Here is a 23453-nt window from a genome sequence, read left to right on the forward strand (position 1 = left end):
GACTGTGTCTTTTGGTTGGAGCATTTAATCCATTCACATTTAAGGTAATTATCGATATGTATGTTCCTATGAACGTTTTCTTAATTGTTTTGGGTTTGTTTTTGTAGGTCTTTTCCTTCTTTTGTGTTTCTTGCCTAGAGAAGTTCCTTTAGCATTTGTTGTAGAGCTGGTTTGTTGGTGCTGAATTCTCTTAGCTTTTGCTTGTCTGTAAAGCTTCAGATTTCTCCCGTCGAATCTGAATGAGATCCTTGCTGGGTAGAGCAATCTTGGTTGTAGGTTCTTCCCTTTCATCACTTTAAGTATATCATGCCACTCCCTTCTGGCTTGTAGAGTTTCTGCTGAGAAAACAGCTGTTAACCTTATGGGAGTTCCCTTGTATGTTATTTGTCATGTTTCCCTTGCTGCTTTCAATAAATTTTCTTTGTCTTTAATTTTTGCCAATTTGATTACTACGTGTCTCGGCATGTTTCTCCTTGGGTTTATCCTGTATGGGACTCTCTGTGCTTCCTGGACTTGGGTGGCTATTTCCTTTCCCATGTTAGGGAAGTTTTCGACTCTAATCTCTTCAAATATTTTCTCTGGTCCTTTCTCTTTCTCTTCTCCTTCTGGGACCCCATATAATGCGAATGTTGTTGCGTTTAATGTTGTCCCAGATGTCTCTTAGGCTGTCTTCATTTTTTTTTTATTCTTTTTTCTTTATTCTGTTCTGCAGCAGTGAATTCCACCATTCTGTCTTCCAGGTCACTTATCCATCCTTCTGCCTCAGTTACTCTGCTATTGATTCCTTCTAGTGTATTTTTCATTTCAGTTATTGTGTTGTTCATCTCTGTTTGTTTGTTCTTTAATTCTTCTAGATCTTTGTTAAACATTTCTTGCATCTTCTCGATCTTTGCCTCCATTCTTTTTCCGAGGTCCTGGATCATCTTCACTATCACTATTTTGAATTCTTTTTCTAGAAGGTTGCCCATCTCCACTTCATTTAGTTGTTTTTCTGGGTTTCATCTTGTTACTTCATCTGGTACACAGCCCTCTGCCTTTTCATCTTGTCTGTCTTTCTGTCAATGTGGTTTTGTTCCACAGGCTGCAGGATTGTAGTTCTTCTTGCTTCTGCTGTCTGCCCTCTGGTGGATGAGGCTATCTAAGAGGCTTGTGCAAGTTTCCTGATGGGAGGGACTGGTGGTGGGTAGAGCTGGCTTTTGCTTTGGCGGGCAGAGCTCAGTAAAACTTAAATCCACTTGTCTGCTGATGGGTGGGGCTTGGTTCCCTCCCTGTTGGTTGTTTGGCCTCAGGCAACCCAACACTGGAGCCTACCAGGGCTCTTTGATGGGGCTAATGGCAGACTCTGGGAGGGCTCACGCCAAGGAGAGCTTCCCAGCACTTCTGCTGCCAGTGTCCTTGTCCCCTCGGTGAGTCACAGCCACCCCCCACCTCTGCAGGAGACCCTCCAACACTAGCAGGTAGGTCTGGTTCAGTCTCCTATGGGATCACTGCTCCTTCCCCTGGGTCCCGATGTGCCCACTACCTTGTGTGTGCCCTCCAAGAGTGGAGTCTCTGTTTCCCCCAGTCCTGTCGACGTCCCGCAATCAAATCCTGCTAGCCTTCAAAGTCTGATTCTCTAGGAATTCCTCCTCCCGTTGCCAGACCCGCAGACTGGGAAGCCTGACGTAGGGCTCAGAACCTTCACTCCAGCGGGTGGACTTCTGTGGTATAAGTGTTCTCCAGTTTGTGAGTCACCCACCCAGCAGTTATGGGATTTGATTTTATTGTGATTGCGCCCCTCCTGCCGTCTCACTGTGGCTTCTCCTTTGTCGTTGGATTTGGGCCATCTTTTCTGGTGAGTTCCAGTGTCTTCCTGTGGATGACTGTTCAGCAGTTAGTTGTGATTCTGGTGTTCTCACAGAGGGAGTGAGAGCACGTCCTTCTACTCCACCATCTTGAACCAACCTTGAGTCATTAACTTTTTGGTGGGTCAAAAATATTCATTACAATGTATATAGAATCATTTCTAGGAAAAATGAGATATCAAGTTCCAGATAACTGATTTACATGTGAATTTCCTAAGAGCCAACCAGTTTATAAGCTTAAGTGTAATTGTAGCAGGGAATTCTCTGGCGGTCCAGTGGTTAGGACAGCACACTCTCACTGCTGAGGGCCCAGGTTCAATCCCTGTTTGGGGAACTAAGGTCCCACAGGATGCACAGTGCAGCCAAAAAAAAAGAGTAATTATAGCTAATTTGAACTAAAAATGTAAAAGTCTAGAAGTCATGTGGTATCTTACTATGTCTGTTTTTAATACCATAGCACAAAAACCAAAACATACCATAGCACTACCCTGAGTGAATTGGCAGGAGGATTCTTCATGGCAAACTAAGATATGATAAATAAATACATGTATAATGTGTACACACATACAAACATACAGAACATAACATATTCAGAGACATTGAGATTTGGGATGTTCACCCTTAGGAGCACCCATGGGAATATAGAGTTCCCTCGATACTGTTCCTCACGTCCGCTCGTGGTAAGATTCTATGTGGAATAGTCTTTGTCTTTTGAATTGAGGTAGAGAAAGAGGCACAAGACATAGAGGGAATCTTCTTACTCCCAGTCTTGACTCTCAGTTAGTAGCAGCCAAACTCTCGGGAAACTGTCAGATTGCCTGTGTATGAGACTCTCCTGGAGTGGGTGTGGGGAAGGTGAAAGCCGTCCGGAGCAAGGAGAATAATAATAAATTGTATCAGCTACCATGTGAGGCCGATACCCCAAATCCAGACCCATGTTCACATCAGATGGAGCCCCGGACTCAGACCTGTAGTTACTTGACCCTATGTCAGGGGCAGGAAAGACAAGCATGCCTCCTGTGGAGCACAGATGTGGTCAGGAAGTTAGATTGGTCAAGAAGGTTGGGTACCTACACCCTGAAGTTGAATTTGAAATAAATGCCACCCCAAAAGGTTGTTACACATTGGATCAGGTTCAGTTGGAAAGAACTGTACTTCAATCTTGAGTCATTACCTTTTTGACAAGTGTAAGATATTCATTACAAATACATAAAGCCTCATTTCTGGGGAAAATGACCTACCAGGTTTCAAGCAATCGATTTACATGTCAGTTTTTAAAGGGTCATCTAGTTTATAAGTGAAAGCATTAATTTAAACTAATTTGAACCAGAAAGTTTAACGGAGAAAATTATAGGGTGTCTGACTCTGTGCCTTTTTAGTCCTTTAGCACTGCTTTGAGTGAATTGACAACAGGAAGACCTGATGGACCCACCACTAATACGTGAGATAGAAATAAAGATAGATGTCAACAATATATATATATGTGTATATAAATGCAGAGAGAGAGAGCATGCGAGAATGAGAGAAACAGAGGAAAGGGGAGAGAGGTTGATTATATTTGGGAGGTTCATTTTTAGGAGTATTCATGACATAACAGCGTGTCTTTGACGTTGTTTCTAAATCTTTTTACTGTAGCCTATGTAAGTATGTTTCTTTTTTTTGTATCTAGTTGGATAAAACAGAAACAGGTCATAAGAGGGATGCTTCTTACTCATCTATCACTCTTAGATGCAGCCGAAACCCCTAGGGAAACTATCCAAATGCTTGTGTATGAGGCTCTACTAAAATGGGCCAAGAAAGGAGAGAAACTTATTTTGCAAGGAGAAAGTTGTACTCCTGAAGGGGTTCAGGAGTCAAGAAATGTCTATAAACTTGATTCATGACTTCCCCCCCCAGGACTTAAGATTTTCATTACAAATGTATAAAGCCTCACTTACAGGGGAAAATGAAATATCAGGTTTTAAATAACTGATTAGAATGTTATTTTTAGGACAACTAGGTTATAAATTGTAGAGCACTTGTAGCTAATGTGCACTTAAAAATAAGTCTAGGGAGATGTGAAGTCTTATAATCCTTTAGCTATGACCAGAGCGAGGTGGAAAAAGTAATTTGTGTTGAACCCTCCGATGAAAGGTGAGATATAATTATAGATAGATAGTGTAAGGGGGGATATTGAGATTTGTGAAATTTATTCTGGGGACCATCTATGGCAATACAGAGTTTCTTGGACGCTTTATCTAAGGGTTTTGTTTGTTTTGCCAGCCTCAATATGTCACTTTCTTTCTTTTTTGGATCTATTTGGGGGGAAAAAAACAGGTCATAAAAGGGAGTGTTCTTACCCCTAGTATGTCTGTTACCCTTAGTTAGGAGCAGCCACTATCTGATACTTTCCTTTAGGAAAGTATCAGATTGCCCATGCATGGGCCGAGAGAGGACAGAATCATAATAGGAGTTAGGAGAAGGTCTCAGTGGATAGAGAGCAGAGGGGAACCCTCAGCAGAAAAAAATGGATCTGATAGATCCTGGATGTGTCCCTCACCTTCCGGAACTCTGCCACCATGTGAGGCTGGTGCCCCAAACCCAAACCCACCATCACATTGGAGGGAGCCCCTGCCTTGTCTTGACCCTGTCTGAAGGGCAGGAAAGACATCTATGATTTGTGAAGAGTTACTAGGTGGTATAGGGACTTGAGAAGGCAGAAAATTATAGGACAAGTGAGATGAGTACCTACAAACTCAAGCTGAATTTGAAGTAAATTTAATCACAAAATGGTGTTTACACTTGGGGGTTAGGTTTGGGAGTAAAGAAATGTACATAAATTTGATTTATTAAGTTTTCCCACAGGACTAAGATTTTTATTACCTACATATAAAGTTATTTTCTACAGAAAAATTAAATACCAGGTTTTAAATAACTGATTAGAATGTTATTTTTAGGGCAACTAAATTATAAATTGCAGAGTAATTATAGCTAAATTGCATTTAAAAATAAATCTATAAGACACATGGAGTCTTACTATGTACATTTTAATCCTTTAGCCCTGACTCGTGAATTGAGAGGCAGAGATAAAAGGTGAGATATAAATATAGAGAGGGGGAAGAGGGAGGATATTGAGATTTGTGAAACCCAATTAGTTATGGAGTCCTTGTCTCAGGCAGTGATTTGAAACCTATTCAAGGAGAAAACGATACCCATGGTATGTGAAAAGTAGGTGGTGCAGGGACCCAGGTTCCAAATAACTAATTGACATAATTTTTTTAGAGTTCAACCAGTTTATAAGTTCTAGAGCAAGTGTATCCAATTTCAGCCAAAAAAAGAAGTCATTTCGTGCTATGTACATTTTTAATCCTTCACAGTGACCCAAATAAATTGACATTAAAGGTCTTTGACTACTTTGATATATCTTGCCTTTTAGTTATGGTGCCTTCCAAGGCTGCTGATATAATTTACTTGCATCAGTGCTATCTATATATTATTAATCTCTATCTTTATAGAAAGAGTGAGACAGAAGCAGAGACAGAGACATAGGGAGAAACAGAGAGGGAAAGACTTGCAAAATTCAGTCTTAGAAGTATCCATGGAATACAGAGTTTTCTAGACAGTGATTCTAAATTTCTTTCTGTAAGATTGGGTCATCCAGTGAGCTAAGTCATGGTTCCTTTAGATTTAAGGAATTCTTTTTCTTCAAATAAGTTTTTCATATCACTGTTCCATGTAGCAAATCTCTAATGATATATTTTTGCATTTGTTGGCGGTTAAAGTATGACGGAACAGCTGTCCAAGATAGATGATGGTGAAGACATTGACCTTCTCAATTCACATTAGTAAGTCAGTTTGAAGTTCGGAGGGAGGGAGCTGTTGATGGATTTATCTTTTAGAAGATGGGGCTCATGTTGAGGTGAAAAAAAAAGGAGCTATGGAAAAGATAGCAAAATGTTTGGGAGGAAGGGTATAAAATGATTCCATTTGTATTTGTATGTAAGTACCATACTTGAAAAAATATTTCCACATATTCACAAGTGTTCCAGTTTGAAAATGTGAAAATATCCTTAGTAGAGACTAATTTTATTACAAAGTTTCTTTCTAAACAGAGGATTGCAGAATGCTACTTCTCTTCACTTGTGTTCCTTTCTCATTTTTCTTGGATATGTTCTGATTCCTAGTTTTGTTGATTTTGTCTATGAGCAAATGGGACGAGAGCAAAAGCAAACATGTTTTGCTGATTAAAGACCTCTTAATGTCCGTTGGGCTTTTATTAATTTTGACTTGTTTCTGAGTAATCTCACTAGAGTACTTCCTGTTGCACTGATCTGAAGGCATTTTTACCAGTACTCAATGACAGGGACACGATACCTTCTTAAAATCACACACGTCTGACTCTCCCTCCCCCAAACTACTATGTATAAAATAAGCATCAAGGATATATTGTACAGCACAGGGAAATATAGCCATTATTCTGTAATAACTTTAAATAGAATATAATCTATAAAATTATTGAATCACTATGTTGTACACCCGAAACTAATCTAATATTGTAAATCAATTGTACTTCAAAAAAAAAGCCCATATGTCTGGACTGCAGAATTATTCATGCAATTTTTCTTCTGCTACTCTCTTGGCCAGTTACTGGCCAGTAACCATTTACCAGCAAATGGCCAGTAACCATTTACCAACTTGAATTAATGTTGGGGAGTGAGTATTGCTAAAGAGGCAATGAATTGGTTACTGTTGTAATCTGTTGGTGTCCAGACAAAAACAACATGAAAAATAAAGGGGCGACTAATGAATACAAGTAGTTCTTCAAATTACCCATGAATTTCCATTTTCTGTTTTTTCATCATGGGCCATCAGTGAAGAGTTCACTCTGCTACTTAATTAAATGATATGTCTGCATATTAACTATATATTTTCTGCAATGAGGCTGCCCAGGGCGGGGGCAAAATTTGAATAGACTGAGGAAGGCAAGCATTTCCTTCTTCTTACAAACAAAAAGTGTTTAGTTTTTTAAATGACAAATGCTTATGGTAGAGATTTGGGTGGCATTTGTAATAGTCCCTGTGTGAGAGACACTGGTGTTTCAGACTGGGGGATGGTATTAGATTTGGAGTAAGACCTGGAATCAGTGCTTGGCTTTGTCATCTAATATGCACTGGACACTTGGCAAAATACTAAACTACTTTAAATTTTAGGTCTTTTATCTGTAAACTGGTAATAATGCTATCTACAATATCTATCTACTGGGTGCTAGGTGTAGTATAATAAAAACCTAAAAATAAATGTGGAGTAATATGTACACACACATTATTCAGTGTGATTTTAAAACTCTAAAGCACCATAAATAATTTTTATACTAAAAACCAAAAGTAAAGCAATAAAATTTCACTATTAGGAAAATCAGAAAATACAAACAAGCCATAAATCCTCCCATTAATAGGCATTCCTAATGTTTAATAGATGCCCTTCAAGGTTCTTTAGGCTTTTTGTTTATGGATATGGTATAATACATTGTTTTAAAAATAACCTTATTACTTAGTGACATATCATGACTATATTTCCATGCATTTATATTTGCATTTACAACATTATATATTTTTTAATTTCAGATTTTTTATTGTTGCCTGAAGTTCTGCCTGTATTTGATTTTATTGATTTTTAAATTTGCAACATTCCTTTTGACAGCTGTATAATATTTCATGGTATAGATGTTTAAATTGTCATTCATTTAAATTGTCAGATATTTCTGGACAATTTAAGCTGTGACTTCTTAGAAAAAATGATGAATAACTTTGAGACCAAACCTCTGTATATTTTATTTCTTTATAATAAAAATTCTCGGAGGGCTTCCCTGGTGGCGCAGTGGTTGAGAGTCCGCCTGCCGATGCAGGGGAGGGGGGTTCATGCCCCGGTCTGGGAAGATCCCACATGCCGCAGAGCGGCTGGGCCCGTGAGCCATGGCCGCTGAGCCTGAGCGTCCGGAGCCTGTGCTCCGCAACGCGAGAGGCCACAACAGTAAGAGGCCCGCATACCACCAAAAAAAAAAAATTCTCGGAGGTGGAAATTCTGTGTCAAAAGGAACGTTTGTGAGGCTATTGATTTTGACACTTTCCACACCAAGATGCAGTGTACATTTCTTCCCCTTTCACGCTAGCCATTGCTCATCTTTTCAATGTTAGTAAATATGTTTGTTCTAATGCACATTTGACATTGTTTTTGTTTATACTTTTTTTCATAGAACTTGTATTTCATTGTTTGCAAACTACCTTTGCCCGTTTAAAATCGGGGTGTTTATCACTGCCATTGGATAGAAAAGTTAAATATATCCTTTTTATATTATAGATAGGGCAAGTATTTTTTCCCAGGTTGCCTAGCTTTTCACTATATAGAAGTTTATAATCCTCATACAGTTGAATGCATCTGTCCTTTTCTTTATGATTGATGCCTTTAGTGTCAGAAAGTCTTTCTCTACCTAAGATTTTAATATATTCACCAAAATTCATCTATGCTTTGAATTTATTTTCTATATTTAAATAAAACATCTGCCCAGGATTTATTTTGTATTAAGGTATAAAATGTAGGAGTCTACTTTTCTCCCAGGTGACTACTTAGTTTCCCCAGCATCATAGTTGCATCCCCCTCCATTGTCCTTACCCTGATTTAATGATCCTTATTGCATTTATCACCTTATAACTTACTACCTTATTTATTTATTATATTTATGGTCTGCACGAGACAGAATTTAAACATCATGATGGAAGAAAATTTTGTCCATTTTTTTAACTGCCGTATCTCCAGTGCCTCAAACAGTGCCATGGCACATAGTAGGCACTCAGTGAGTTTGGTTGAATGAATGAACCCATTATTGAAAACATTTATATCTTGTTCAAAGATTTTAAAATCCATCTCTATTATGTTATGAATCTTTATACACTGGGTCTTTCCAGAATCTATTTAATCATTTTTCTAGCCTTCTGATTTCAGCATGCTTTTCACACATTATGATATAATTTATAGTGAACTAAAACATTTTTTAAAAACATAAGTTCCATCCTTTTCCTCGTCCCCTTTTGTTTTTGTAGTCTCAAATTACCTGTTTTTGTTTAGTGAGTTTGTTACCAAACTGTAGATAGCTATAGTTATTTTTCTGCTTTCTTTTTTTCTCTCCCTTTAACCTTTATACTATAATAAAGTATTTAAAAACTTATCTTGGTAAAGAGTGGCAATTTTCTGGTTCTATTTATCACCTTGCTCAAAGTTTTGTGTATTTTTGTCATTTTGTTTCTGATAGAAGGGTTCGTTTCAACATCTCTTGTAAGGCAGGTCTAGTGTTGATGAACTCCAGCTTCTCTTTGGGAAACCATTTATTTCTCCTTCATATCTGAATGATACCTGTGTTATATACAGTATTCTTGGGTGACAGTTTTTTTCTTTCAGTATTTTGAGAATGTCATTCCACTCCCTCTTGGCCTGTAGGGTTTCTGCTGAGAAATCTGCTGATAGCCTAATAGTGGGGGTTCCCTGGTAGGTTACCATCCTTTTTGCCCTGGCTGATTTTAAAATTCTTTGTCATTCACTTTTAACAATTTTAATATTATGTGTCTTGGAGAAGGTCTTTTTGCATTGAGGTAATTAGGTGTTCTCTTAGCTTAATGGACTTGTAACTCCAGTTCCTTCTCCAAGTTTGGGATGTTCTCAGCTATTGTTTCTTTAAATAAACTCTCTGCTCCCTTTTCCCTCTCTTCCCCTCCTGGGATATGCACTATCCTAATGTTGTCCTTCCTGAAAGAGTAAGATAACTCTCTCAGGATTTCTTCCTTTTAAAAATCTTTTTTCTCTTTCCCCGTCTACTTGTATCATTTGTAGATTGCTATATTCCAGCTTGCTAATTCTCTCTTCCATATTGTCTGCTCTGTTTCCAGTGCTTCTAATGTGTGTTCTTCATCTCATTTATTGAGTTCTTCAGCTCCAGAGTTTCTTTTTGGTTCCTTTTTATTTAAATTATTTTTTATTGACATATGGTTGATTTACAATGTTGTGTTAATTTCTGCTGTACAGCAAAGTGAATCAGTTATACCTATACATATATATCCACTCTATTGAGTAGAGTTCCCTGTACTACACAGTAGGTTCTTATTAGTTATCTATTTTATATATAGTAGTGTGTATATGTCAATCCCAATCTCCCAATTGTTTCTTTTTAGAGTTTCAGTCTCTTTGGTAAAATATTCTTTCTGTTCATTCATTTTTATTCCTGAGCTCATTAAACTACCTCTCTGAGTTTTCTTATATCTCATTAAGTTCATGGGCTGTGCCACTGCAGGTGGGGGAGTGGCAGTGAGGTTGTGGTCACCTCGGCGGCTGGAGGGACAGGATCCCAGGCCCCATTGTTGGTCAGTTACATGTAGCCATGGGTGCTGGTGTGGTCTGGAGCCTGTAGTCATGTGTGCTGCTTCCCCTGCTGCTACTGTGTTCTCTGAAGCTGTGGGCACGGCTGCTGTGGTCAGAGGGCCAGGATTGCAGGCACTGATTCCACTGTTCCCTCGTTCCATCTCTTCTATGTTCCAATTCACCCGCCTTTAGATGTACAGATGTGTGGAGCCCTCTGGCAAACTGTTGTGTTGGACAGTGGCACCTTTGTTGAGTTGTGGGTTTTATTGGTTGTAGATTGAAGGGCAGAGACAAAGGTAGTTTTTCACTCTGTCATGTTTCTGACATCACTGTGAATGTACCATATTTTCTTATCCATTCACCCATTGATGGGCATTTGGATTATTTCCAGTTTGGGCCTGTTATGAGTAATGTGGCTATGAACATTTATGTACAAGTTTTTTGTGTGGACACAGCTTTCATTTATCTTGGGTTAGTGCCAAGGAATAGGATTGCTGATACTTATGGTAAAGTGTATGTTTAATTGTATAAGAAATAGTTTCCAAAATGGCAGTACCATTTCACATCTCTTCTTATCTTTAGGTTTTCATTTTCTTTCGTCAAGTTTTGTAATTTTCAGCATACAGATCCTGCACGTATTTTGTTACTTTATAATAAAAGTATTTCATGGGTTTTGGTGCTAATATAAATGGTTCAGTTGCTTAAATTTCTACTTTTCAATCATTCATTGCTAGTATATAGAAATATAGTTGAATTTTGTATATTGACCTTTTATACAATAACTGTTAAACTCACTTATTAGTTCTGTTAGCTTTTTTGTAGATTCCTTGGGATTTTCTAGGTAGGCAAGCATCTCATCTACAAATAGAGTTTTATTTCTTCCTTTTCAATCTATAGGCCATTTCTTGCTTTATTACATTGACTCCAATATAATTTTGAGTGGAAGAAATGTGAACTGACATCCTAGATTCCTAATCATTGGAAGAAAACATTCAGTCTCACCATTAAGATTGATATCAGCCATAGTTTGTTTGTTTGTTTGTTTTGGGGGGGCATAAATGCCCCTTGTCAGGTTAAGGAAGTTCCCTTTTTTCCTAGTTCACTGAAAGTTTTTATCATAAATGGATGTTAAATTTTGTTTAAAAAATTTTTTACCTCTATTGAGATTATCATATGTTTTATTTTCCTTAGTTTGTTGACATGGCGAATTACATTATTTTTAGAATGTTGAACCATCCTTGAATTCCTGGAACAAACACCAAGTGGTCATGAATTTAAAATATATATATATATACTGCTAGATTCAATTTATTAATGTTTTGTTAAGGATTTTTGTATCTATATTTATGAGGGATATTGGTAATTTTCTTGTCAGGTAATGTCTTTACTGGTTTTGGTATCAGGGTAATGCTAATCTCCTAAAATGAGTTTGGAAGCAGTCCCTATTCTTCTGTTTTATGGAAGAGTTTGTTTAGATTTGTATCTTTCTTAAAGAATTAAGTAGAATTCTCCTGTGAAGTCACTTGGGCTTGGACTTTTTTGTTGTTGTTGGAAAGTTTTAAACTACAAGTTCAATTTCTCTACTAGATATATTACCTTTTAAGCTATTCAGGTTATCTATTTTTTCTTGAGCACATTTTAGTAGTTTGTGTCTTTCAAACAATATCTCCATTTAATCTAAGTTGTCATATGTGGCACCTTTAAAATTTCTGTAGTGATAAAATGCAATTAAATATCTTGTATAGTACTCTTCCACTTCACTGGTTTTATTAAATTGTGGTCAGAAAATGTAGTCTGAATAATTTTTATATTTTAGAATACCATTAAAGTTTTTTTTTATCTTGTAGGATAAATTTCTTTTAAAATTTCATAGAAATGCTTTAAATATGTTTTATCTACACAATAGAAAAAATATATATATATAGTTTTTAAATAAATATATATATATATTTTAAAATGGATAGTGTTTGACCAGGGACACTCAGAGCTTATCCTTGCTACCAACACCCACTCCAAAGGAAAGTATATCCCTGAGGACCAAGCTGGGCAAAGGACACTTGTAGGTACTTTGGAGGTTCCTCTCTAAGTCCCAGTAAAGAATCCTAATGAGCTAACTTAGGTTGGACTCAGATCTAAAGCCTGACTCTGCTCTCTTCAACCTGAGTTTAATCTAGGAATATAGCCTTGTCTGTTGTGGATAGTTTGGTGGTGGGGGGACCCAGAGCCCTGGAGTGAGAGCAGGAAAACCAAAGAATCATCCCAGTGCCTTTAATGCTTTGAGTATGACCACGTGCCTCCCTCCACCATCTGTGCAGAGAAATAAGTGTCCAATGGGAAAGATAGGACCTGCCCGCAATGCAGATCCCACCCCTGTTCAGCATGGTCTTAATAGTATCTTATAGAGTCTACCTTCTATCAGTATAAAATAAGTCTTGGTCATAGTTAATATTTTTGCTTTGAATTCAACTTTGATATTAATATTACAACTTTTAATGTTTTGAGATTTAACATTTGCATCTGATATCTTTGTCCATCTCTTTATTTTCAAACTATCATTTTAATTTAGTTTTTGTCCTTGTATACAGCATATAGTGCCTTTAGTTTTTAAACTTATCTAAAAGTATTTGTCAGTATTTGATGTGAGAGTAATGTGTTTGTATTTATTATCATTTCAGGTATGTTTGGTTTTATTTGCTATCATTTTACTTTGTTTTCTGTATTAAACACTTCTTGATATTTTTTCTTTAAATTTTTTTAACATTATACTATTAGTTGATTTGTTTTTATTCAAGTTTTAATAATATGAAAGTTATAAACCTATTTTTAGAAAACATAATTGTACCTTTGTTTCTCCATCAATATCCAGTTTAAAACTGGACTTGTACCTGGGAAGATAGAAATGCAACATGCTTTTACTTCTGTCTTCTGAGAAACCCAAATTAATGTGGGAAAATCCTGCAAATTTAAATCCATACTTTTATCGAGAATTTTGTTATTTATCTTTGCTTTTAGAATCATTTGTTTACATTTCCATGTGCTACATTAACAATGATTATTTGGACTTAGTTCTGAATTTTTATGACTTTATTTCTTGACACCTTTTCTCTATAAGGCATCTTCCTTATTCTTGCCTCCTTCATTTTTATTCCTTGCTCAGTTGGCTCAAGCACTTCTCTGAGTAGTCATTTTTAGGAAAGTTACATGGTTGCACTGGGTGTTGGGGAGTGTATGTCTGTTGCTCCCAAATATGAATAGTACTTTTTCTAAATGTATAATTACCGAGTTACAGTCCTTTCCCAGCAAACTCCACACACATTGTTTGAAGCTGCATTTATATAGCACACTCCTTTTTAAAAAAAACCTCAATTCTATATTTACTTGGGGTAGTTTTGGGAGGCACTGAAAGTGATAGTAGAGCCTAAAGCCACCCCAAGCCATCCTTTTGTGCCCCAATGATTCTGTCGGGCATGGTTCTGTAAATTCACTTTGTCAAGTAAGTTCTGATTTGTTGTAACATTTCTTTGCTACCCAGAGATCTGATAGTCTGTCTGGGATCAGAAAGGGCTTGTATTAAGAGAATGGCATGGGCTTCCCTGGTGGCGCAGTGGTTGAGAGTCCGCCTGCCAATGCAGGGGACACGGGTTCGTGCCCCAGTCTGGGAAGATCCCACATGACACGGAGCGGCTGCGCCCGTGAGCCATGGCCGCTGAGCCTGCGCGTCCGGAGCCTGTGCTCCGCAACGGGAGAGGCCGCAGCAGTGAGAGGCCTGCGTACCGCAAAAAAAAAAAAAAAAAAAAAAAAAAGAATGGCAACCTCAGGGGAGGTTCACCTCTTTTGGCCAATCAGTTCCCCATCCACATCAACCTTTGCTCGCTAAGCCTGGGCAGAGGTAGTGGGTGCAGATGGAGAAGGGAGAAATTAGAGGGGGTGGGGAGATCTTATAGCTCAGCTTAGCCCAACAGTATCCATCTGTGGCTCGTTCCACTTGGCAGTGCCCCAGTTCTATTCGGCATATATCCTCCCTCTTCTCCAGTCTTGGGCACAGTCTGTGAGCATTGCTTTGGGATTAAATCCCACTTGGGGTGGAATTTGGGTCACGTGTTGGAGGCTTCAGCAGGGCAAGAAATTGCTCCTCAATGACTACCTTGTCTCCAGCCATAGGGCAAAATGAGGCACAACTGCTGGCGCTATAAAACCGTCTCCTCCTCCTCCTAACAGAAGGAGCCCAGCCTCCAGTGTGTTTCCCCTTTGAAATGTATCTTACTAACATTCCTCACCTCCAAAGTGCACTTCCCACCCCAGCTGTGAGTCTCATTAATGCTTAACTGTCTTATTCATGGGGTGACTTGTTTCAAGAAATGAATATTACAAGACAAGAGCTTCCCTGAAGTCCCTTATTCTATTGCTGTAGAACAGGTCTGGCCATAGTTTGATGACTTGCCCAGGATCCCACAGCTCACTCATGGGAGAGCTGGAACACACATCTCTTCTACCATTCCCTTCTGTCTCCATGCTCTGTTGCTTTAGTTGATGACCCCAAGCTTAATCTTACCATTACGTTGGGATTAGAGCCTTACAGTGAAGGGAAAGTTTAGTGGTTTTTTTCACATATATTCTACATAGGAAAGAAAAAAAGAATCAGGTGAAATTTTTTTTTTTTTTTTTTTTGCGGTACGCGGGCCTCTCACTGCTGTGGCCTCTCCCGTTGCGGAGCACAGGCTCCGGACGCGCAGGCTCAGCGGCCATGGCTCACGGGCCCAGCTGCTCCGCGGCATGTGGGATCTTCCCGGACCGGGGCACGAACCCGTGTCCCCTGCATCGGCAGGCAGACTCTCAACCACTGCGCCACCAGGGACGCCCCAGGTGAAATTTTTACAGTTATTAGTAAAAAGCATTTTGTTAGGCCACTTCAGGAGACTTTAAAAATTATAAAGGCCTTTGTTGGTTATAATTCATACTATATGTTAGGAAAAATCTGATACACTTGAAAGCTCTGAAATTTTATTTTTACTTCTTATTGCAGCAGCAAGATTAAGAGAATTGTGTACTTGATTGTATCATCCTTCACTTTCAGGTATGTGAGACTCCAGAAAAGGAGGTAATTAAGTATGTATTACATTTAATATCAATATTTTTTAATGGCAAAGGATCTGGGAGGGAAAAAAAAGCATTTCCACTGTCAGTATGTCGCTAAATAACCTTTGTGCCCCATTTAATGCAATCTAATTTATCTTGGAATTTTAATTGAAGCTAAACATTAAGAATTGCAAAGAAATGGCATGTACGGAGTTTAATATCAACATATTAACATGTTTTTTTCTACCTGTAAAAGTAAAAATAATGAAACATGCATTTCAAAATTCTATAGTTATAAGGAAAGTGTTTTAGTAAATATTAATAAATACTAGGTGTTTATTCACCTAGAATTACTCCTTAATTCTGGAAACATTTTACTTAGATCTTTCTTCTCTACATGATAGTAAGATTTCATACTATGTTACAGATTCACACAATGTACTTGCTTCCTTTTAAATTGATATTTTAATTTGCATTGCAATTGTGAAAAAGTGCTTTAAGATTAATTTATCTTCATAGAGTACACAAATAGTATAATCAACTTATAGAGAATGTGTTTAGCATATACAGGAAAAAGGCTTAGGAGTTACTTTAGAGTTCAATTATGTATGTAGTTATTGAATTGAATTCCTTCTTACGTGCCCAGAACTGTGCCAGAACCATCCATTGATATGTAATCTTATATTTGTTGATACACTCACTGATAAGAAGCCTTACTGGTCAAAGTAGTCTTTTAAGGGCTTATGTTAGTCATGCTTTCACTTGGTTTTTATTACTAAATTCTTTAAAAATATCAAGATTAATGAGGTTTAATTTATTGAGGGAAATGGGTAGAAGACCCTGCTAAAATTCTTAAATTTTAAGAAGGGTTTACAATTGGAAATGTAATTTTAATGTAGTTTGCCTCTTCTGTCTTGGAGTGTTGGTCTGATGTGTCTTAATATAAAAGGGCATGATATCGTGAAGTGGTTTAGTGGGAAATTTATTTCTCTAACAACTGCTTCTATTGGGTGAAAGGCAGAGTCATTTATGTTGCGATTCTAAGGGCAGTTCTCCCTACCACTGAACAGTTTAACCCCAAATAATGACATTTTGATATCAGATCATTGGGCTGAAGTTAGTCTACCTATAGGTGTGAAAACCACTTTATCCTTATTTGGTTTATTTATTTGTTTGTTGTAGAATATTTGGAATTTTGCTGACCTTTGTGGATGTGTCCCTCATCATTACAGACATAGTTGTCTCTGATAGCACGATGTATATTCCTGTGGAATATCGTTCAGTTTCTTTAGCTATTGCTTTATTTTTTTTCATGGATGTTTTCCTTCGAGTATTTATAGAAGGGTAAGTTTGATTAATTTTTTAAAAGCACATAGAGCTATTTTGTACTGCTATGAGAAGCATCCCAAGGAATTACCAGGTCAACCCAACTAAATGTGCCCCTCTTTATCAAAATAATTCTCCTTGAAGGCATACTCCACAAGAGAAACAACAATCCAAATCCCAATTTCTATCAGACTGAGCTTTAATATTACTATTGCAACTGGCACTCTAGTCTCCAAACCATGTATTCTAGATAGTTCCTTCAACAGGTAAAGCTTAAAGGGTTTGCAAAATGGGGCCAGGCAGCTAATATGTCTACATGCATGTTATTAAGAGGAATATGTATGTGAAGTATAAATATTGATATTTTTATTGAGTTCAATGTAAATAAAAGCTGACAGTATATTAAGTACTAGATAATAGATCATGAGCAAACCCTACTTCAGTTAAAATAAAAATTTGTGGTACTTCCCTGGTGGTCCAGTGGTTAGGACTCCATGCTTCCACTGCAGGGGGCATGGGTTCGATCCCTGGTCGGGGAACTAAGATCCTGCAAGCTGCACGGCCAAAAAATTTTTTTTAAATGAGAAATTTAAAAATAAATGAACAAAAACTTGTGTTAAGCTCTATGGGAGAGCGAGTCAGGGACTAAACTCCCCAGCCTCACTTCATCCAGAGCATTTTGGAACATGCTTGTCTCCTTTCTGGCTGAATCTCTGTCCTCGTGCCTCTGAGCTGAGGACAGTTGCCCACTCCCAGGTTACTCAGAGCCTAAAGGGGCTATCCCAGGATTAGAAGATGATTCCCCTGGAGCCCCAGTGCCAATGGCTGAACGAGCTAGTGTTGAGGAGGTGCCAGGGCTGAAAGTTCAGCTTTGCACAGAGGAGGCCACACCAGCTCACTGGGATTCCACTGTGGGTGCAAAGCCAGGTGATGAGTTTGCAGGCCAAAGTAGTGGACCCATCTTCCTCTCACAAGCTCCTTTCATGCACATCTTACAGCCCGTTTCTCTAGGGCTGTGACATGTTCAGCTTCCATTGTGCGATAGCATTGCTCACCATCCCATCTCTCTCTCCCACCTGTGTGAAGGCAATGCTTGTCTCTTGTTCAATGGTTTGGTTATATCTCTTACTATACTATGGTTATACTTGCCGTATTGATGTTCTTGTCCTATATAAGTATAAAATGAGTATGAATATTTTTTTCCTTAATCTAGTCTAGTAAATGCACTTTAAATCATTCATCAAGGGCTTCCCTGGTGGCACAGTGGTTGAGAATCTGCCTGCTAATTCAGGGGACACGGGTTCGTGCCCTGGTCTGGGAAGATCCCACACGCCGCGGAGCAACTAGCCCCATGAGCCACAACTACTGAGCCTGCGCATCTGGAGCCTGTGCTCTGCAACAAGAGAGGCCACGACAGTGAGCGGCCCGTGCACTGCGATGAAGAGTGGCCCCCGCTCGCCGCAACTGGAGAAAGCCCTCGCACAGAAACGAAGACCCAACACAGCCAAAAATAAATAAATAAATAAATGAATCATTCATCAAAGCTGAATTCCTTTTTTTAAAAAATATTTATTTATTTTGGCTGCGCTGGTTCTTAGTTGCAGCATGCGGACTCTTAGTTGCGGCATGCACGTGGGATCTAGTTCCCTGACCAGGGATCTAACCCGGGCTCCCTGCATCGGGAGCGCAGTCTTACCCACTGGACCACCAGGGAAATCCCAAACCAGAAATCTTAAGGGGGATGAGTCAAATAATGTGTGCTTTTAAAATAGCCCTACCTCTTCTTTGGGGAAGCATAAACTTATATATATATATTTTTTGTTACAGGATACGACGGTATTTTTCTGATATATTTAACTCCTTAGATGCTGCCATTATTGTGGTGACTCTACTGGTCAATATTGCTTGTATTTTCTATGACTTTAAGGTTCTTAAAGATTTCCCCAAGTAAGAAACATATGCTTCCCTTCAAGTTTTTATTTCTTAAAAAATATTTTCTGTGGCTTTCATTTTGTGTAATCTTTTTAACTCTGAATGTGCTAATTCTGTGCTAAATGAGCTGCGTGAAAATGAAACGTTGAGATAAATTTCCACATATCTGGAAACTAAAGGATGGTGGTGTTTAGGGACCAGTGAAGGGTGTCCACACTGAGTACCTTTAGTTGAATGAAGAAGATGATGCCCCCAAAGAAGAAACTGGGGACTTGCCTCTTGTCCCAACTTGAACTTCTCTACATTTTGAAATTCCCACTAATTCCCACTTGCGCTTCAACCACAAATTTCTTACACGTGAAATTCCTGGGTTTTTCCTATAACCAAGAGAGTACTGGTTTGAGCTGATGAAAAATATGAGTGCCTCCAATGATGATTCTCTAAAAAGGAACAAATGGAAGAGAAAAACGAGGTGACATGGGTAGAAACACAGAGGTACAATTTTTGCAGTATAGTTAACATGATGAAAGCTGAGGCAAGGTTAGAACCATTAGGGATCAAACAAAAATGTGTATGAGAGACCGATGGCTTTTTTCTTTCTCCTCCTCTTTCTACTGTGGCAGTGAGAAGAAAAAGAGCAAAAGTGTTCTAGGATGTAGCTGTTGGGTGGCTCACTAGGCCTATTCCTTAGTCAGATAGCTTGCCACTTCCTGCACTCCAGCTTCTCAGGACTTTCCCTCAGGTCCCAACAAAACTTGATGTGACAAGCTTTCGGAGTTTTTGAAAATAACCAAAACCAGTATGGTCTTCAGACAGGCAATCTCAGCATCACCGAAGAGCTTGTCAGAAATACAAGAAGAAAAACACCTCAGGGCCCACTCTAGACCTACTGAATCAGCATGCACACTCAAGCTAGAGAAGCGCTAGCCCAGACCATCAGTTCTTTGCCAGCGTGTTTCTTCCTGATGGTAGGAGACACACTTGGGAAGTAACTCATCTGCTACCTGCCTGATGTGTGTTCACAGCTCTAGTGAACCCCTGTTACTCATGGGAGTAACAGAGGGGAATAAGAATTCTGTTTTGATGGGAAAAAGATTGAAAAATGCATGTCTTAAACCACAGAAGTTAAACCCACAAATTCTGAGAGTCTACCATATGACTTCTTCTTTAAATCAGAGTTTCTCAACACCAGCACTACTGATATTTTGGACAGATACATTTTTAGTAAGGGAGCTGTCCTGTGCATCGGTACTGAACAGCATCCCTGGCCTCTACCCACTAGATGCAAGTAGCAGCCCCTCGCAGGCAGTTGTGACAACGGAACATGTCTCTGGACATTGCCAAATATGCCTGGGGTGGGCGGGAGGCTTGGGCCAGGGGGTCGTGTGCAAAATTGCCCCTGGTTAAGAGCCACTGCTCTAAACTTAGTCCATACTGACAAAATCCTCTGTTTCTAAAGCAAAAATGAATCTTTTATTGTTAGATCGACAATTATTTTACGACCTCTACGACTTATCACTCTAATAAGAGTTTTTCATCTGGCTCATCAAAAAAGACATCTTGAAATGCTGACCAGGAGGATGGTAAGTGGGCAAAATATGTTTATGATTCAGAAAAAATGTTTGTGCTTCAGGAAATACTGGCAAGGGTTGTAGATATCTATATATTGTTCTTTTTTTATGTTGAGTTATGTTTTACAAATGAATGATTGTTTTAAACCCTCAGGTTTCAGGAAACAAACGGCGATACAAGAAGGATGGATTTGAGTTAGACCTCACTTACATTACTGGTTTGTGAAGTTTTCATATATTAATATCACATTTTTCTTGTGTGTGAGTAATTATATGCTAATTTTGTTCTTTCCCTGTCTGAGGCATGTTTTTTCAAAGCATTTTTTATCCACGAAGACATATGCCCCTATGATAGTGGGACATATTTGGAGTTTAACCCTGAAAATGGAAAAATCTTAATTTTCATCTCAATTCAGGGCTACTTGCTTATAGTATAGGAAGTTGAATGGATTTTCAGCTGACTCCATTTGTTTGGTTTAGAATTTATTGAATTCTAGTAGTTATCCTCGGTCCCAAGGATTTCGGAGAGGCCTGTTCTCTTCCTAGAACGCTGAAGTTATTGCTTTGTAGGTCTGGGTTTCTGAGTCAGGGGAACACTGGAAAGCATCCTAGGAGTTCCCAACATTGCTGGAGCCCAGATCTCTCATTTTTCTTTGGTGTTTAAAAAAGAAATCAATTCCCACCACAGGGGGCCCTCCAGACAAAAGTCAACGCAAATCTGTTGCATAAGGTTGGAACCAGTTGAGACTTGGGAAGACTGAATGTAATGGTCAAAATAGTGGATACTTTAATATCCAGTATTGGATATTAAAGTTGATTATCCTGAGGGTTAGTTAGCTTTTTTCCTGTCATTCTCAATCCTGACAGTTCTTTTCTATGAAAGCAGTCTGATTATATGTAAGTCGAGTTCTCATATATTGTTTCACATCTATAACATTTGTTAATAGTGACTGTTTTGACTTCCAGAGCGTATTATTGCCATGTCATTCCCATCTTCTGGAAAGCAGTCTTTCTATAGGAATCCCATTAAGGTAAGAGTTTTTATCTAACAAATGCTCACATTTCTCAGTAAGCATAGACTGTGGAATTGTGAGATAATGTGGGCCCAGAGATGACAGTGTTCTCCTAAAAATTTACTCTTTCAGGTAAAAAATTATCATGGATTGCTATCAATTAGCTTTCGCTCTGTGATGAATCACCCGCAAACTTAAATGACTTATAACAGCAAACATTTACTTTGCTCGTGATAATGTGGTTTGTGAATTTGAGTTGCGCTTAACTGATCAGGGACACGCTTAACTAATTTCAGCAGAGCTAACTCATGCATCTGTGGGCAGCAGCTGGGCATCTGAGGGTGGGCTAGTCTAAAATGGCATTGCTGGCTGGCTCCAAGTGATGTCTCATTCTGTAACAGGCTAGCTCAGGCTTGTTCACATAAGGCAGTGGCAAGGACCTCACTAGCATCAAAGAATGCAGAGGCCCTGGCTCTCAACTAGTATAATGTGGCTTCTACCTTATCCTATTGGACAAGCAAACTACAAACCCGGTTCAGATTCAAGCAGACGACAGATGCCGTCTCTGGAAGGCAGGAATTGTGGTGAATTGTGGCTGTTTTTCATGATCTGTCATAGGGAAGAAGATTGAGAATTCTTTAACTAAAATGTGTATTCTTAGATTGAGATCCTAAATTACAGTGGATACATACTGCTTTAGGTCCCGTAGATTAAATAAAGTTCAAACATCAAGTGATGCTTACTATGAAATGCCAGTTAAAAGTCATTGTTTAAGAAGTTTGCATATGTGTGTGGGTGTGTATACATTAGTGCAATTTACAGTATTTGTTCTATCTCAATAAAACTGTAATTTTGTATGTATATGTGTGTATGTCTATATATAAGTATGTGTATATATAATTATACTTTGAGGCATGTAAATTGTGCTAATCTCATGTATATCTTGATAAAATTATATATAGGTATATATACAGCCAACACCCCTATCAAAATATAGAACATTTCTTGCTCTTTTTCAGTCAATACCCCAACACACTGGAGGTAATTACTATTCTCCCTTGTGTCACAACAGATTAGTTCTACTTTTTCTTGAATTTCACATAAATGGAATCATAGACTACATCTTCTGTGACCAGCTTTTTATGCTTAAAATGAATTCTGTGGGATTTATCCAATATTGTTGGGTGTACAGTAGTTCTTTCTAAATGGTATAAAATAACATTTATTGCTTCTAGAATACTGATTGAAAGCTGAAGCATTCAGTTTACTTACAGAAATTATACAATTATACATTGCTTCACAAAGGCAGCAGACACATTACACTCTAAAAAGTCCCTTTTACAGAAAATCAAAAATTCTAAATATCAAAAGGTACATCTGAAGAAACAAGTATAAATTTGGCAGCCAGTAATTTTGACAGGAAGTTGTACGGCTTGCGTGACTTTAATCTGTGAATATGGCCTTCAGTCATTTAGCTCAAGTTCATCATTAATTTAGTTTTCCAGTGTAATTGTGTTTCATACCATTGACATTTGCATACTCTAGAGTATGTTAGAAATGTGCAGTATTCACAAATGTTCAGAAAAGCAAAGCAAAGTTCTGTGAATCTGCCCAGTTCTTCTGAGACGGTCTCACATCAGCTTCATAAGCATATTCAATCCTACAAAATAGTAAGCTAATGTTTGAACACAATTTCCAAGATAAAGCACATTTTCTCACAAATGGTGAAGTCTTTTTCTCAAGCACCACAAAAGTATACAAAAGAATTTTAGTTTGAACAGATCTCTCAGAACGTGTTTAACCTGATACTTCAACAGACTTAAAGTTTCCATGGTTTCACAAGGGCCAGATTTTTAATTACTTAGAGAAAGGAACGGCTTTGAAAGATGTGGACTCGATCATTACCAATAGAAAAAGTATCCAATGCATATCTTATAGAGACAGAAAATAGAACATTTCCCCTCTCAGAATAATGTGTATATAATTATATGTAATATATATTATATATACTATACTATATAGCATATATAAGATAATGTATAGTTGTACATGTAATTATATAATATATAATACATTTCCCTCTTAAAATAGTGTATATTTAAATAAAATATATATTACAGTATATATTAAATATATATTAATATATAATATATAAAATTAGAATATAGTAAATGTAATATATATCATATGTTATATACAATTATATGTTATCTATTACTGCATATAAATTTTATATAGTATAACTATTCTATTTATAAATATATATTACATATATATCTTATCTCTTATAGAAACAGAAAAACATA

The 23453-nt window shown here is 37.9% G+C and overlaps 1 protein-coding gene across 2 annotated transcripts in view; it reads left to right on the top strand.

Moving 5' to 3' along the window:
* The first annotated feature begins 251 nt into the window (after positions 1-251).
* Positions 252-23453, top strand: part of LOC137211014 (phosphatidylinositol 3,4,5-trisphosphate 3-phosphatase TPTE2-like) — a 59274-nt gene continuing 36072 nt past the window's right edge. The window contains exons 1-9 of one of the 2 annotated variants that reach the window (XM_067713147.1): positions 252-1964; positions 3924-4916; positions 5606-5668; positions 15253-15303; positions 16488-16649; positions 18459-18578; positions 20047-20146; positions 20289-20352; positions 21101-21165. In XM_067713147.1, the coding sequence (XP_067569248.1) occupies positions 4849-4916; positions 5606-5668; positions 15253-15303; positions 16488-16649; positions 18459-18578; positions 20047-20146; positions 20289-20352; positions 21101-21165 (693 nt within the window). In that variant the 5' untranslated portion in view covers positions 252-1964; positions 3924-4848. Of the gene's footprint in view, positions 1965-3923; positions 4917-5605; positions 5669-15252; positions 15304-16487; positions 16650-18458; positions 18579-20046; positions 20147-20288; positions 20353-21100; positions 21166-23453 lie in introns of those variants that run through there. The other variant, XM_067713148.1, reaches the window with a different exon arrangement.

Source organism: Pseudorca crassidens, chromosome 18 (assembly GCF_039906515.1).
Source record: "Pseudorca crassidens isolate mPseCra1 chromosome 18, mPseCra1.hap1, whole genome shotgun sequence".
In the NCBI taxonomy this organism is placed as follows: domain Eukaryota; kingdom Metazoa; phylum Chordata; class Mammalia; order Artiodactyla; family Delphinidae; genus Pseudorca; species Pseudorca crassidens.